The 17,109-nt window shown below is 36.2% G+C and overlaps 3 protein-coding genes across 4 annotated transcripts in view; all 3 read left to right on the top strand.

Annotated features, from left to right (window-relative positions):
• LOC116017424 (oxysterol-binding protein-related protein 3C) overlaps nucleotides 1-691 on the top strand; it is a 5,515-nt gene extending 4,824 nt beyond the window's left edge. Inside the window, exon 10 of the mRNA XM_031258011.1 lies at nucleotides 90-691. Coding sequence (XP_031113871.1) covers nucleotides 90-333 — 244 coding nt within the window. The 3' untranslated portion in view covers nucleotides 334-691. The remainder of the gene's footprint in view (nucleotides 1-89) is intronic.
• Nucleotides 692-6,116: 5,425 nt separating this feature from the next.
• Nucleotides 6,117-10,011, top strand: LOC116017433 (telomere repeat-binding protein 5-like). Its single transcript, XM_031258020.1, has 9 exons — nucleotides 6,117-6,715; nucleotides 6,803-7,649; nucleotides 7,734-7,931; nucleotides 8,022-8,093; nucleotides 8,200-8,279; nucleotides 8,390-8,646; nucleotides 8,913-9,242; nucleotides 9,444-9,507; nucleotides 9,605-10,011. The coding sequence occupies exons 1-9, from the start codon at nucleotides 6,635-6,637 to the stop codon at nucleotides 9,773-9,775; spliced, it is 2,100 nt and encodes a 699-aa protein (XP_031113880.1). The 5' UTR covers nucleotides 6,117-6,634; the 3' UTR covers nucleotides 9,776-10,011.
• A 3,259-nt stretch (nucleotides 10,012-13,270) lies between these two features.
• Nucleotides 13,271-17,029, top strand: LOC116015689 (scarecrow-like protein 14). 2 transcript variants are annotated; one of them, XM_031255848.1, is made up of 2 exons: nucleotides 13,271-13,649; nucleotides 14,411-17,029. In XM_031255848.1, exon 2 carries the CDS (start codon nucleotides 14,428-14,430, stop codon nucleotides 16,636-16,638), a length of 2,211 nt encoding a protein of 736 aa, XP_031111708.1. In that variant the 5' UTR covers nucleotides 13,271-13,649; nucleotides 14,411-14,427; the 3' UTR covers nucleotides 16,639-17,029. The 2 variants fall into 2 exon arrangements, with proteins under 2 accessions (XP_031111708.1, XP_031111706.1); XM_031255846.1 differs by having other exon boundaries at nucleotides 13,271-13,720.
• Nucleotides 17,030-17,109: the final 80 nt, after the last annotated feature.

Below are 17,109 nucleotides of genomic sequence, written 5' to 3'. Positions count from 1 at the left end.
GGGGGGGGGGGGGGGGGGGGGGGGTGCTCAACACATGCATTCTATTGTGATTAGGATAATTTGCCTTATTAAGTTTTTGTTCTTTTTAGTTTGGAAGAGAGGCAAAGAGCTGAAAAGAGAAACCGGGAAGCAAATGGGCATCAGTTCACACCAAGATGGTTTGATTTGACAGATGAAATTAATCCAACTCCATGGGGAGACTTGGAAATTTACAGCTACAATGGCAAGTACACTGAACATCGTGCTACTGTAGAAGCCTCAGGCAGCATTGATGCAGATGACCCGCGGTCAGTGGAGTTCAATCCATGGCAATATGGTAATTCGTCTGAGTGAGGAAGATCAAAGGTTTGGATGCATAGGTGGAGTTCTCTTATAAGGGCACTGGGGCTTTCTTCTGTGTGGAATAGAAATATCTGTTGTCTGTGTTTGGTGTATATTTGTATCCCATATACTAGATTTATTTTGTTCCTCTTCTTGGCAAGTTGCAGTTTCACTTTTAGCTGATATTAGCAAGCTATCTCTCTGCAGGATACTTTATATGATTCTAAGTTTCCTCATTCTCCACCTTAAGTTCAGCTATGATCTCTCCAATACTATCTTGCAAGGAAATTGCTGCTTTCCCAAGCTTTTGTATCAAATATGTCTCAAAATATATGATTTATGATTAGTGTCACCAAACTTTTGTGCTAAATGTCTCAAATGATTTCATTTGTGATAAGTGTCAACAAACTTTTGTATTAAGTATGTCTTAAATGATTTTATTTGTCACTGTCCTTCATATTTGTTATGAAGGACAATGCCTTTCATATTTAGGATTGTTTTAATGTAAGAAATGTCAAATAGCTATTATTGAATTGGTTAGAACGTGGGAATTTATTCCATTTTAAATGAATAGAACATTATTTAAAAATGGCAAATAAACTTTTTAAGTCTAATGAATAATGCAATTAAGTCTTCTAACTTTAAAAGAATAATTCAATGGAGTTTTCTAAATTGATACTCCGTAAAATAGTACAATTAGGTCTTAATCTTTAATGATGTGGCGCTAATTAAGCTTACACATGATATTTGCTGTTTTTTTTTATTAAAAAACACAACCATGCCTTTGTTGACGGCCAGTGGTTGCTCCCGTTGACAGATAATCACTACATTGAATTGGTTGTCTATGACAACTATGGCTATCTAGATAAAAATATAATTTTATGAAAACAGTTATGGTGGCCTCCTTCAATCCTCTAATCCTGCTTTTGTCTAAGAGGAATGAAGGTGGCTAGTTAGTGACAATCATAGATGTCTAGTTTGTTTACGAAGAGTCAACTAAAATGCTATCCACTGTCGTCAACGGTGGGTGACTGTTTTTTTTTTTTTCTTTTCTTTTCTTTTCAAAATCAAAATATAAAGATATCCTTGTAGTTGTATTCTTAAAAAAAAAAAATTAAATTTAAAAATAAAATAATCGTATACATAGGATCCTACTAAATAAGCAATATTATAATGTCAATTTAAAGGACTTCATTGAAGTTTTTTTTCCCGCAGCTTGGACATATTTGAACTATTCGTTGTACTTAGTGGAGCTAATTTGACACTTTATATATATATATATATATATATATATATAGGGTGAGGTTTAGGTGCGGTGCGGCCGTGCTCTCCCATGCGGTTCACACCACTCAATGTTACGAAATACATCACTCAATGTTAAGAAACACACCACACAAATATGCACTGTGGTGTGTTTCATTGTGGTGTGTTTCTTAACATTGAGTGGTGTATTTCGTAACATTGAGTGGTGTGTGGCCGCAAGGGAGAGCATGGCCGCACCTGAACCAAAAAATATATATATATATATAATTTTTTCTTCTCAAAATGGGAATTAAATTAATATTCTAAGATTTTAATTAACAAACCTAATTCACAAATCTTTACAATATAGGTACTCTGATGCAATATAGGTTGGAATAATCGATTATACTTTAAGTGGTAGTCGAACTCAACTTAAAAAATGAGAGAACAAGAAATGATTTAGAAAAAAAGACCTAATACATTTTCCATTTCTTTCATCATTTTCATAAGTGTGTGGGTATATACATGATCATACAAAAATAAATGATACAATATAATTACTCAAAGTGTCTAAAAAATGATTATTTTACTATAAAAATAATAACATCTCAAATATATACTCATTATCAAGATATATTAATCAAAACATGAGCATGGTACACACTCTCTCATAAATAACAATATTTTGGAAGGACACGACACGTTGCATCTGAGATTACTTAAAAAAGCCTAGCTATTTGATTAATGAAAGCATGAGTACTAATTAAAATTATTTATAAACCTTAATGGGTGGGGATCAAATGTATATTATTCCTTATTTTTTCTGTTCCAAAGTCGGTGTTGAAAGGTGCCACCAAACATAATCAAATCCATCCCAAAGTGTTTGTTATAATGCTCTTCTCCTCATTCATACAATCATACCATCCAGCCAGGAAATAATTGACCCAACACCTTACATCTGCCTTTCTCTCTTCTCATACTATTTTACTTAGCTTGATGTTTATAAATTACTACATTTTGTGCACATGAAAATTATAATTGTTAGATAATGTACCAAAGATGCATGTACTAAGCATAAGTAACATGAGATAATAGTTCATAGATATGATTATCGCTTTTTATAATGAAACATTTTAAAATTGCAAGACTCGTTCATGAATAAGAGTGAATGATATCATTCGAATAAGACATAATAGTTTGTGTTCATTTCTCATGCCTTTTATTCATTTCTCTCCTCTTTTTTATTTTTATTTTTTTAAATTTTTATTTTAATTTCTCTCTTTAATCAAACCCATGTCCCCGTATTCACTCCAAGAAAGTTAAATTATCCTTACAATTCTAATTAAGAGCATTCCTAATGAGAACTTTTTTCATAAAATTTTAGAAAACTTTGTTGATATGAAAGCGAGAGTTGAGACTTGGGAGGAGAGAGATGAATGAAATGTGTTATATTGCTAATGTGTGGATTTTTATCAAATAAATGAGAAAAAACCATGTCAAGCTTACTTGCGTGCCCAACGAACATACCGTGTAAAAGTAATTGCCAATCGACAACCATTCTAACTTTTATTAGTTGTTTTAATTTTTATTTTAGTTTTGAATGCTGCAAACTCCACATGGCATGATTGCCAAAAAAAAAAAAAAAAAAAAAAAAAAAACTTGTCAAAAACGAAAAACAAACAAACAAAAAGAAAAAAGAATTTGCTTTAAGGGCACTTCCTATAGAGGGTTTTTTTTTTTTTTTTCAATATTTTATAAATTGTTGACTTTTGTGGAAGAAGGAGAAGGTGTGAAAGATAATTAATTTTTTTCTTTTTTTGCTATTTTTAATTTTTGTTATAAGAAAATAAAAGAAAATGTTGGTGTTTGAATGTACCTATGTGTTCAGTGGGTGCGTAACTGCATACTCTTCGCATATCCACTTAGCACTCGAAAATGCGACCATTCTCCTTTTTTTTTTTTTTGAGTACTACTGACTCTGTTACAATGTAGTATCTGTTCATAGCTACTTTCTCAACCTACTGAAGCACAAAGAGTCAACAGTTGCCTCCACTCAGGCTCAAACCCGCTCCCATCTTTTTTTCTTTTTTCTTTTTTTTTTTTTAAATTTCTAGTTGACAAAAAAATTGAAAAAGGAAAAATCAACATTGAGATTTGGGATCGCCTAATAACTGCCTAGTAACTGCTATCCCTCTAAATAACTACCTTTGCTTCTTTTTCTCCTCCTCGTAAAATCATTTATGCATTTTTAATTCCCAGTTACTTTTCAGGTTTAGGTAAAAGTTTTATATTCCATAGTACAAATCTTTGGATAACCGTAAATCTCTATCATTGCTGGGACGCAATTGAACGACGGGAAATAAATTAATATCTTTGCTAGTTGTAACTGCCACTGTTTTTTTTTTTTTCTTAGATAAATAATGAAAAATAGGATTAGTCATTGTTTTAATGAAAAATCCGCAATTTTTACTTAAAAGTGCAGTTAGATATAACTCGTCTTTAAGGCTTTAACAAAAATTTTTGAGAAGGTAAAATAAATTAATTTAAATCCATCCTTGTATCATAGGTTCACAGTGCACTGTGGACCCTAGTACATGTGTATATATTTTATCTTGTGAGTTTTTGTGTCTTTACATTATTAAATTCTGTACCTTACAAATATAAACTTTGTACTTGAAATAAATTAATAATTGTGTCTTATGTTATGAAATTATGTACTTTACAAATATGAATTAAGTAACTTGTCGTTTTAATTTATAGTTCATAATGGTGTGGACTCTAATTCACAATATAAATTGCCAATTTAAACAAGTCTTGGATTAAACTGAGAAGTTAATAGACAACTTCTTATTAAGAATAATTTCAATATTACAAATTTACTGCTCATATGGGATTGAAGACCCGCAAATAAGATTAATCTGATCTGTCTCTTGAGTGAACAGATGGATCATGGATGTAGATCTACAGGCTACAGCCACGTGGTGTTAGTTGTCACTACATGTTATTCATTTGTCCAAAGATATTTTTGATCGACTATTCTATACTTTCTCTATCTGTTGCAGTTTATTAATACTCCATCATCAAAATTTAACCTTGTGACTTGTTCACATAAAAAAAAAACAAATATACTCGATAGTAACTGTCTCATAAAGTTATACAAAAAATTTGAAAATGAAAAAAGTGTGATTTGTATGGAAGTTTAAAAAGGGAAATGGCAAAAAGGTAAATTGAGAGTAAGAAATTCCCTTGGTTGATCCAACGTTTTTGTCGAATGTGCAACAGCAGCAGCCCAGCAGGTGAGCACTGGATTCGTAGAGAGCTCCACGTGGCGTGATGGAGAGACAAGGTGGCGGAAGAGTGAGGGCCGCCCTTTAGCGGAGAACCGGTCTTCAGGGGTTTGTATGATCAGTGTCCGAACAAGATTTAACCGACACTTCCGGTAACCGGGGCCGAGTGTATAAAATCTGGGGGTTTAAGACATGGATAGGTGGTTTTCTCAGGGTTTTTCTTTTCTTTTCTTTTCTTTTTTAGGAAAACCAACACCCCCCATGCCCATGCTTATGTTTGCCTCTTCACAACTTTAGAGGGAGGGAAGGAGAAAAGAGATAAACCGCGGGGCACTGAATGAGTTTCTTTTGTTGCTTATGAGAATTCTGGGTTTTTGGCATTTCGGTTTTTCCTAGATTAGATTTTCAGGGGCAGAGACATTATTTCCCCACAATCCTTCATTGCAATGTTGGGTTGTGTAAAGTTTTCATCTTTTGTCAAGGAGCAGAGACATTTCCCCATTAAGGCTTAATTCTGGTTAATTTTGATGCGCACTTGCTTGCTTGCTTAAAGGTTAGGTGTGATCCCTTTCTGTTCTGTTTTGCTGCGAAATTCTGATGGAGATACAATAAGTGGTTCAACCATTACCAAGAAAATTTATATTCTCAGAAAGTACGGGTCAAGTTTCCTTCTTTTATGATTTTTTTGGGGTTTTATGATAATGAATTTAAAATGGATTTACATTTATGGATCAATGTATTTGATCTCTGTTTCATTGTTGTTTAAGGAATTTTAGGTGCAGGCCTTCTGCTTGTTTGGATTATAATCCAGATCCATTTTTTTTTTAAATCTGAATTTTACCAACTTGAAGTTTCCTATATTTCTCTTGGTTCTCCTTCATGGGGTGTAGGGATCATTAAGGAATTTTAATTTTTACTTTTTTTTTTTTTTTGATGAATTTATTTATCAATAGAGAGATTGAAGGGAGGGGGATAGGGGGTTTAAAAATTTGTTTCTTTTGTTTGAGATAGTATAATTTGGAATGTTTCCATCAGGGTTTTGAAAGGGTTTTCCTGATTTACATGTTTTCATGAGCAAATGATTTTTAAGGAAAGGAGAATCATTAAAGGATTTGAAACTTTGAAGATTAGAAATCTTTAGAATTTTTCTTCTCAAAAAAAAAAAAAAAGACTTTAGAATTTGTTCATTTGTTTTCCACATAATTCACTTACATAATGTTTACACACATTTGATTTGATGCTTTTAGGTGTGTGTTTTATTGTCATTCTCGTTTTTGCATTAGAACCTTATCTCTCTAGGATTTATTGAGTCTCATTGGGACTGATCTGATTAGGCATTGATCCTCAATGTTCCTCAGATTATGAATACACCACATGGCATAATAAGTCTCTTCTTTCCCATCCTTTCCGTGTTTTAGAAGCTATTTACGAGTTTCTTTCTAGGCCAGATATATACTCAACGGATTAAGATTTGATTTGCTTTTAGTGCAGCGACATTTTTGTTGTAGATGTTAAGGTTCTAGGTGGTTCTGTTGGTTGTTGATCGCGTGTTTTCCTTAATGGTAACGTTAGCTGAGCACATAACAAAGTTAGGATTTAACTTCTGCTCCATTTTTCTTTCATTATCTCGATTGCAGGCTGCTTGATTTTCTTTGCTTTGGCTTTTGGCAAAAATGTTTAGGGAGCATCTTAGACTGTGGGGGTTTTCAAGATTAAGTTTACGAAGACACTGCTAGTTTTCTGTGTCTTTTGACTTCTTGAGTTCTTGGCATGGTTCCTAAGATATGGTGTTCCAAAAGAGATTAGATTATGGATTTGATGGGTATCAGGTGCCTCCCGTTCCACGGTCTACCAGATCATCCCGGGTTAGTCATTACCTTTATGGACTAAGATCAAAATTTTTTTAGTTTCTTTTGTGAAAATGTCCTTATTTTGTTATCGTGGCTTTTCAGAAGAGGGGCAGTAACTGGAGGAAAGCTGATGTCAATCACATATGTGCGTTTGACTTATTAGCTACAGTAGCTGGGAATTTGCTGCTCGAGGGAGAAAACTCGCCTCATTCTGCAAACACATCTAGTGCTAGAGAGCATTCGGCGTTTATGAAATATTGTATCAAGGAGGAAAAGCAGAACGAAGAGCAAACGATGCAAGAAAAACCGTGTGATCAAGGTAGCTCTGAACGGGGTTTCTTTCTTTCTGAGCTTGTCTCGCAAGCGCCCATGTTAAGTAATTGTTCGAGTGAACTCCCGCTCGCACAAAATGATACTTTGTCTGCACCTGCATCTGTAATAACTAGTTCAGACTGCTCGGAAAAGTTTGTCACTATGGAACATTTGGTTAACGGTGGAAACAAGCTCGAACTTGGGAGCTTAAATAGGAAGGCGGATCTGGACGTGTCTGGTTGCAAAGTCTTTTCTAATCGTAAATTAGGTTTTGAATTTGGAAAACCAGGAAGCAAGGGCCTGGTGAATGATAATAAAGCGGGTATCTGCATTTCAGGCTTCCCTGTCCTCGGGAATAGAAAACCGTCTACTTTAGTTTGCTCAGACGATAGTGTAAAGCTAACTCCGCCAAAGGACCATATTTCTTGTGTGTCTTTTCCCGTGAAGAGGGATGATGTAAAGTTAGGTAGTAGAGACGATGACGAAAACTCTTCAGGGTGCACTCAACCTAGCACCGCAAGTAAGGTCTTCAGGCAAGCTCAACCGTATATCGAAGATAGAAAGAGCGGGAAGCTATCAGCACCTAAATACCTGGAAGTGAATCCGAAATCAAATGACGAGGAACATCTAAATGCTGGTGAGATTGCTTTGAATTAGGTCGAGTAGGATCCAAATTGAATTGCTGCAATTTTATCTGATCAGGATGATGATGCCCCTACAGATGTGGAAACAAGGCATGCTTTCGATAATAGTAAGAACAGTTTCAAGCACCAAAGGTCTCTCAAAGATTACCCTTTCAAGAAAAGGAAGCTCTATGATTGTAGCTCAGTGTCCATTTCTGATGTAGGGATAAGGAACGACGGGATATGTAGTCGCTACAATGGAGATGCTTCCAGTTATACTCTAACATTACCATCAGGTTCATTCTCATCGCTTATATCCAAATACCTAATCCAGTTTAATTTACTTTCCCGTCACACTTATTGGCATCTGCATTTCATTCTGACAGCTCACCCAGTAGCCGGGACATCAAGCTCTGCAGCAGGCGAAAGTGCGTCCTTTAGATCCGGTGATTCCCAGGGTATGAAATCCTGTAATAACACAAATTACATAAATTAGATAATGCAGTTTCTTTTGTTTAACGGCGTTCTGACATAGTGACATGTATATAACTTTCTTTTATGCAGTGAAGCTGAGAATTAAGTCTTTCAGAATTCCCGAGCTTTTTATTGAGATTCCAGAAACTGCAACTGTTGGTTCTTTAAAGGCATGTGAAAACAAAAATTTGACGTCTTTTATACTTCATTATTTGTATATTGATTTTCTGAGTAAACCGACGTGCTAATGCATTATTGCTTCTTCTAATACTTTTTTTAGAGGACAGTCATGGAGGCGGTGACAACAATACTTGGCGGTGGACTACGTGTTGGTGTACTCTTTCAGGGTAAGAAGGTTAGAGATGATAGCAAAACCTTACTACAAACTGGGATTTGTCACGATAACAAGCTCAATGCTGTGGGTTTCACCCTCGAGCCCAATCCTTCTCAAGATCCCCCACCACCCATGTGCCCTAAAGAGCACCCTTACCTACTTTCTCGTGACTCGCCTCAACCTCAACCTCAACCACTATCAAGGTAATCCAGATGTCTAGTGCTCTCCTGTTGGCGTTAAACTATTTTAGCATTTCCAGTTTTATTTCGGTATTTATTGTTTATTGTTTTAGTTTCTTTCAAAACCTACAGCTGCTTCGATTTCAAATTGAACTTCTCACTTGGCCCATTTTACATTTTGGAAGCTTCATTACTTTGTTTTCGATTTTCGTTTATTTATTCTATTCTAGTATTTGTTGGCATGTAAGATCATGGCTGTTGCTGAGTATAGGCTAATGTCATCTCTCCAGGTATCCATCTTCGCCCAGCGTGGTTCATAATGCAGTGCAACGGGGACCAAATTCTGCTCTTCCTAATCCTCGGGGAACCAGTGTGATCAATTTCTTCGAGAGTGACCACGATTCAGCTCCATCCCCTCCTGACATCTTGTTGAATAAAAGTGCAGCAGCAGATTCAAGAGCACTGGTTGCAGTTCCCTCGGGGAATGCAGAAGCCCTCTCTATGGCACCGGCAAGGAAACCAAAGCGATCCGAGACAGCACAACGAAGAATTCGCCGCCCTTTCTCTGTTTCTGAAGTGGAAGCACTTGTTCAAGCTGTTGAGAAGCTTGGAACTGGAAGGTAAAAAACTAATTCAACAGTTAAAACATCTTGTCCAATTGTACAAACTGCTGTTCTCAAGTCTCCCTCGTGACCTTTGGCATGGCTCTGATACCAAATTGAAACATGTGCTCCATCTCAACTAAAAGTTTAAGCTGATAGTTGGATTGCACATTTATGTTTTTATATATTATATGCTCAACAGTTGCATTGTTTTTGTAGGTGGCGTGACGTTAAGATGCGAGCCTTTGATAACGCCAAACATCGAACTTATGTTGATCTGAAGGTGTGAATATCATAAACTGATAACGAGACTACACATTTGTTATTTTATATATATTATATGCTCAACACGCATCGGGATATCGATTCCGCTAATGCAGGACAAGTGGAAGACACTGGTGCATACTGCAAGAATATCCCCTCAGCAAAGGAGAGGTGAACCGGTGCCACAGGAGCTACTGGACCGGGTTCTGGCTGCCCATGCCTACTGGTCCCAACAGCAAACCAAGCAACAGATGAAACACCACTCTGCAACTTGCTTTCTACTCTAGGATTAAACAAGCTCGTTATACAAGGTTTTCCTAGTGCAGTTTACTTCTCCTGTGAATTTACAGGAGCGGGATTTGTCCAGTATACATTTTCGGGTATTCTTACTCGAAAAAGAGAGCTGGCTGCACTTGTGAAGAAATAAAAGTAGATAAACATTTTTGAGATTGTTGTTGTTGTTGTTGGTTTTTTTCTTTTTCTTCTCATTTTTTTTTTCATTAATTCTTTTTGGTATACACGAAAAAAAATATATAGAAAAGGCATGGCTGAGAAATAAATAAATTAGTAAATGCAGTATATGTAGCTTCATTTGTCTCCTGCTGGGAAAATGGTCCACTTCTGTAAATGTTTGGTGAAATAAGTGGTTGGTAACATTTTTTTTACCATAATATTTTATTACTTTGAGGTTGAATTATTATTCATTTACTATTCATTCGTTAAACTAATTCTTATTTCATAATTTATTTTTTTAATTATTTTTAAAATTCAATTTCTTGTGTTTTTATTTACTATTTATTTGTTAAACTAACTCTTATTTCTTAATTTATTTTTTAAAATATTTTTTAAATTCAATTTGGGAAAGAGTCAAATAGACCTCTAGACTTTACTCAAAAAATTAATTAGGCACTTAAACTTTTAAAAATTGCAATTAAATTCATAAATATGTTATTTTATTGCCGGATGGTCGCCGGTGATTATTTGCGAAAAGTGTAAGAAAGGTCGTCGGATTTTAGGTAACCTGTAATTGCATGTTACTAATCGGTTTCTAGGCTTCAATGTTTAAAAAATAACATGCTTATGAATTTAATTGCAACTTTTGAAAGTTTAAGAACCTAATTGACTTTCTGAGTAAAATTCAGGTGGTCTATTCGACTCTTTTTTTTTTAGTTATTTAATGCTAAATTAAATATTTGTGATATTTTATTTATATTAATAACTAAAAAGGTATTCAGTACAACATTCTGAAGCAAATTAAACATATAAGGATAAGGTTTTTTATGTTATTAATTATTATTATTATTGTTATTATTATTATTAGACTTGACTAAATCAAGATTACTTAATATTTATGTTGTTGACTAGGAAGCCACATCGTACGGATCATCATTAATTAATTGAGTTATACTCCATTTAATTTAATTTTATTTGGGGGCATTAGGTTAGGAACTCTTTAGAAAATTGAAATTTGACCAATCACTATAGCCTATAGCTTGCTCTACACGCATTAGGCATTACTTATTCGTCCCTTCCCAATTTAATACTGAATTAAATCACTTTAGTCCAAATCCATTGTTAACATGTTTTACCTTCAATTAACGTAAGGAACTACGAATGCATTATATGTAGTTTCAACTTTTACCCAATCAAACTTTTAATTAGATTATTCTTTTAGAATCATGCTTATTATATCCGACGTTTAAGTAAAGGAGTATAAACTGAGAGTCTAGATATGCACTAGGTTAATTGTGAGTGTGCTAACAAAAATTGAATTCTTAACCTTAATGCATGAAAATTATGTTTCATTCACTCACCTGCTTCTTTAAGGACAAATTCACGCAATAAAACTTTTAACCTGATTATAATGTATAGAAAAAAGAAATTTTATTAAATTAACATTAATCTTAGGACAATTCAATATTTTTATCATCATAGTCTCATTTTATTGTTGAAAAAAATGTTCATAAACAATATAATAAAATAATAGTGTTTGATAGATTTTTTTTAATGAAAAATTAAAATTTAAGTAAAAATAAAAGATTAAAACTGTCACATTATTATTGAAATGTCATAAAAATTAAAACCAATTATATAAAAATATATAACTAAATGTAACAATATTAATAAAATATTGAAGCAATGATGAAAGTTGTGCTCTGCTTTCGGAGTTTAGTGTATTTGGTTTGTCACATGACTTAAAATCATGATTAGAGGTGGTTCTGGATTGGATCTATTGTGTGCACATGAAGACTAAGATATGATTGTTGAGTTGATTGTGTAATTCGCGATTTACCTTTGCAGTAACTCTAGAGACGGAGTCCTGTGGGCTTAGGATTAGTCCGAGTTACAATTAAACCAGTAAGGTATACTTTTTTTATTAGACCATGATGAGTCATGAGCATGCATTAACTATATGAGACACCTTTAAGTTCATACCACACACAACCTTTTTCAAGACATCCCCAATAGAGTTTTTGAGAAGGTTGGATCGACCATTTCTTCAAGAAACAGTCCTAGAAAGTCAAAGCTTTTTTTTTTTTAATAATAATAAAATCGTGTCCGTTGTAGTTAACAACGGTCGCGGATTTTCTGCCACCGTTCCTAAATGAAACGGTGATGGAAAGTAAATTTAAATAAAATAAAATGAATGTTAACTTTCTGCCACCGTTTCAATTAGAAACGGTAGCGGAGTGGAAGAGAGAGAGAGAGTACTGGAAAGAAAAGGTTTGTGTTGTTGCAAGGAGAGTGAGTTTTTGCCTCCAAATGTGGGGCTCGTGTGGAGAGAAAAAGAAGAAGAAAAAGAAGAAGAAAAAGAAGAAAAGCTATTCTCCTTAAATGTGCGTTCAACATAAGCATCGTGCAAAAAGGGTGCGTGCACTACACGTGCCCTTGAACGCATAAAACCTTTTTTTTTTCTTTTGTTATCTCTCTTCTCTCCGTGTAATTTGACAAAAATTTTTCAAAAACTATACATAATGAAGATGTTCTAATCATTCACGACAACTAAGCTAATTATCTAGTACGGAGTAATTTTTATATATGTGCATTTTGAAACAAACTAGTAACGTATCCTCTTTTTTTTTTTTTTTTGAAAATGCTAGTAACGTATCGCAAATTATATCGTGGACCGCGGTCCCAAAACGACGTCGTTTTGATTAATGAAAATAAACGGATGAATTCGCGCCACTCACTTTCTTTTCATATATACTGCAGTTACATTTCAACACAACTGCAGTTACATTTCAACACAACTGCAGTTACATTTTGATATAATTACAGTTTCATTCGATAATATAAAAACACAAAAGTGAAACTGTTTTTCAGTATCTGTTCATATACACTGCAATTACATTTCAACACAACTACAGTTACATTTCGATATAACTACAGTTTCATTCGATAATATCAAACACAAATGTGAAACTGTTATTCAGTATCTTTTCATATACACTTCAGTTACATTTCAACACAACTACAGTTACATTTTGATATAACTACAGTTTCATTTGACAATATCAAAACAAATGTAAGGCAGTATCTTTTGGAATGAACTGTAGTGTCAATTACAGAGCTTCATCTCCCACTTACTAAAATGACGTCGTTTTGGGACCGCGGTCCATAATGCATTGTGGACCGCGGTCCACGATATAAGACCTGGTAACGTATACTTAATTCTACCTAATATCTACCCTTATGTCTTGTCTAATTTTGCGTACAAGGCACACGGTATATAGAAATGTTGCGGCCAGGTTTTATATACAAATCCACCGAGTGTGGAGAAGAATTGTCAACGGAGAAAAGGAATAGTAGCGACGGCACTGCGACCACGGACCACCCACACTCTGCCACACCCCCACTCCCCACCAATCGCCTTCCCCCACGTGTTTCACTGCGTCATCATCACCCCCTAACTGTTAATGGCCCATTAAGGGCTTAACTCTCGTCGTTGAAGAAGCTGTATCCCATTCTTACACCGCCGTTCACACCTTCTTGCTGCCTACTCTTCCTTTTCTTATTGGTTTCTCAGAATCTTTAACTCCTTCTTGTGCTTTTTCCTGCGCCTTTATAAATAAAGCTACTGCGGGCGCCTTTGTTTTGACTTTGGCTCTTAGCTTGTCTCGTTTCGCTCCTCTTTCTTCTGCTATTTTTCTGGGTTTTAAGGTACGCTTCTCGATTATCCGTGGAACAAAGAGTGGATAAGTTACCCAACTTGTTGTTTCTCTTCATGTGAGGTTCGTGTGGTGTTGGGCGTTTTCAAGTTTCCGTCTTTATTATATTTGAAATTGTTCATGTGATGTTTTGTTACTGATCGACTGCCCCGAGTTTTATCTTGATTGACTGGATTTCCAATTCAATCAAATACTTCTCCGTTTTCGCTATGTCTATGATCTTTGATGTCAATTGAAGACTTGAATTTAAGCATAAAGTGTTTTCATTTGTGATTGTGAGGGCTTAGGGTTTTGGACTTGGGCTAAATTGCTGATTTTTTAGTTTAGTATTCCCTAATTTTTGTGTATTCGTGTTTATGTACTTGCAGATTTGCATGTTATCCTTCACTTTTTTGTTGATTCGCACTACTAATTCTTGGATGAATTATGTTACAATAGTATATTTTTCTATAAGATTTAGCATTATTCTTTTGGTTGTTCTTTCTTACTGTACTTTCTGGGAATACAACTCTGCCTCCAAGTGTCTGCAAACTCAAACTGACTAGGATTAATTTGCATTGAGTACTTGGATACTATGATGAGGACCTGGAGGTTTAGATCTTTTTAACCAGAATGCATACTTTTTCATGGTTTGGCAACTGTTAATGATATTTATGAAGTTGGGAATACTTTCTGTTTTGCAAAATGTCATTGTTTTCCCCCACACCAGTTTGTTTTTGTTCTCTGTTCCTTATATTCCCACTATGGATACAGGTTTCTTGCGCATATATATGGATCCTCGATTCACTGGGTTGCCTGACTCTGTAAGCAGTTTCAAGGTGGAGGATGAGTTCCTTTTTTCTAGCTTTCAACAATCTCAGGATATTCCTAACAATTATTTGGATGACTCTCTACCTGATTTCATGGGTGTCCCTTTGATTACACCCAGTCCCGACTCTGGCTATTTTCCTCCACCTGCAGAGTTGGACTCCCCAGATGATCAGGATGCCGATCCAGTGCTCAAGTACCTTAACCAGATACTATTGGAGGAGAACATCGACGAGAAGCCCAGTATGTTCCATGATCCAATTGCTCTTAAAGCTGCCGAGAAATCATTCTATGAAGCCCTTGCTAAGGGCCCTCCTTCACCTTATCAATCCCATGTTAGCTATAATACAGAAAGCCCCGACAGCTTATTTGGGAATTCCTGTGAACCCAGTACAAGCAGCAGTACCTTTGGTAGCAGTAACACTGACCCTTTGTGGATAGTTGAACCTGGAGAATCTAAATCATCTTTTGCGAGCTATCCTCCTGACCACTTTTTCCATTCTTCTTTTGAAACCACCTCTGAGCGGTCAAATGGTTCTTTAGATGGTTTTGGGGGTAATACGAATGTCCAAATGGACTCTCTTTCAAATGCTAATGTGCTTGCAAACATATTTACTGACACAGAGTCCATACTGCAATTCAAGAGAGGAATGGAGGAAGCGAGTAAATTCCTCCCTGCTAGTAATCAGTTGGTTATTGATTTGGATCAATACTCGTTGCCCCCAAAGACAGAGGAGTTGCCTAGGGATACTGTCATCAAGGCAGAGAATAACGAGAGGGACAGTTCACATAATTCCTCTAGAGGAAAGAAGCATCACCATCTAGAGGATGATGGATTTGAAGAAGAGAGGAGTAGCAAGCAATCTGCAGTTTATGTGGAAGAGGAGTTATCTGAGCTTTTTGATAAGGTTTTGCTGTGTAATCCTAATGAGTGTGTCTTGACTACTCGTCCTCCCGAAGTTGACAAGGGTGTGCCACATAATGTGCCAAACAGTGGGAAAAGCCGTTCAAAGAAACAGGGAGCTACAAATGAAGCCGTGGATCTAAGGACTCTTTTAATCAGCTGTGCACAATCTGTTGCTGCTGATGATCGCAGGACTGCAAATGAGCAATTAAAACAGATCCGGCAGCACTCTTCACCTAACGGTGATGCCAACCAGAGGCTTGCAAATGTGTTTGCGAATGGTCTTGAGGCACGGTTGGCTGGCACTGGGACCCAGCTCTATGCAGCCCTAGCCCCGAAAAGGATCACTGCTTTTGAGAAGTTAAAAGCATACCAGGTTTACATGTCAGCATGCCCATTTAAGAAGATAGCAATGACCTTTGCAAATAAAATGATTCACAAAATATCCTTGGGAGCTCCAACACTACATGTCATAGATTTTGGTATTCTTTATGGTTTTCAGTGGCCCATCCTTATCCAGCACCTTTCAAGCAGGCCTGGGGGGCCTCCTAAACTTCGCGTTACAGGAATTGACCTTCCCCAACCTGGTTTTCGGCCAGCAGAAATGATAGAGGAGACTGGGCGCCGCTTGGGGAAGTATTGTGAGCGCTTTGGTGTACCATTCGAGTACAATGCTATAGCAACTCAGAATTGGGAGACAATTAAAATCGAAGATTTGAAGCTCGTAAGCGGTGAGGTGGTTGCTGTAAACTGTTTGTATCGGTTTAAAAACCTGCTTGATGAGACAGTGGCGGTGGACAGCCCCCGCGATGCAGTTCTAAGCCTAATCCGGAAAATCAACCCGAGTATTTTTGTGCATGCTGTCATAAATGGATCTTACAGCGCTCCTTTCTTTGTTACTCGGTTCCGAGAGGCTCTCTTCCACTTCTCTGCACTCTTTGATATGTTTGACGCCACAATACCCCGCGACGATCAGCATAGGTTTCATTTCGAGCAAGAATTCTATGGGCGCGAGACATTGAATGTCATTGCCTGTGAGGGCGTAGAGCGGGTCGAGAGGGCTGAGACATACAAGCAATGGCAAGTGCGGACTATGAGGGCCGGGTTCAAGCTTCTCCCATTGAACCCCGAGCTGATGACCAAACTGAGAGAGAAGAAGGCTGCAGGAGGATACCACAGAGATTTCTTGTTTGATGAAGATGGTAAATGGATGCTGCAGGGATGGAAGGGCCGGATTATTTGCGCTAGCGCCTGTTGGGTACCTGCATAGAAATTTTTGAACTGGTTAACTGTTCTGAGAATCTAAGGAGATAAGTATATGAAAACATCAATGAAGTTGGTGTTCATGCCTCAATTTCTCCCATGATTTGCCTAGTACTTGACTTTTTTGTCTGCTGCAGCTTGATGTGTTTAATGTAGAAATTATCTGTTTGTAAAACATCATAGTATTGGTAGCTGTTATATACCAGTATACCACTCCAGGCGTGTTTGATGCTTTGTTGCTTCATCCCTGTACACGCCCAGTGGAGAAAACAATAAGTTTTGTTTGCCCAGAAATATTACTCTAATCAAGTAGTTTGTTATAGTATTTCTGTCACTAGTAAGATGTAAACAACTGTTTATCATTCTGCAGACATTAAAAAAACAGCTGCTGTGAATTTCGTTGCTGTCGTTAGATTTCGGTTTTTCTTTTAAGATTTATGTTGAGAAAAAATGAGATCAAGAAATTTATTATTATTTT

This window comes from Ipomoea triloba, chromosome 4, assembly GCF_003576645.1.
Source record: "Ipomoea triloba cultivar NCNSP0323 chromosome 4, ASM357664v1".
NCBI lineage: Eukaryota > Viridiplantae > Streptophyta > Magnoliopsida > Solanales > Convolvulaceae > Ipomoea > Ipomoea triloba.
This window is presented reverse-complemented; position numbering and strand designations above follow the sequence as displayed.

Bases quoted from the DNA above. Each gene is read 5' to 3' on its own strand.
- LOC116015689 (XM_031255848.1), top strand. From the start codon at position 14,428: ATGGATCCTCGATTCACTGGGTTGCCTGACTCTGTAAGCAGTTTCAAG.
- LOC116017433 (XM_031258020.1), top strand. From the start codon at position 6,635: ATGGTGTTCCAAAAGAGATTAGATTATGGATTTGATGGGTATCAGGTG. The intron at 7,650-7,733 runs GTGAGATTGCTT...ATGCCCCTACAG, and splicing joins CGAGGAACATCTAAATGCTG to ATGTGGAAACAAGGCATGCT. The intron at 9,243-9,443 runs GTAAAAAACTAA...TTGTTTTTGTAG, and splicing joins GAGAAGCTTGGAACTGGAAG to GTGGCGTGACGTTAAGATGC.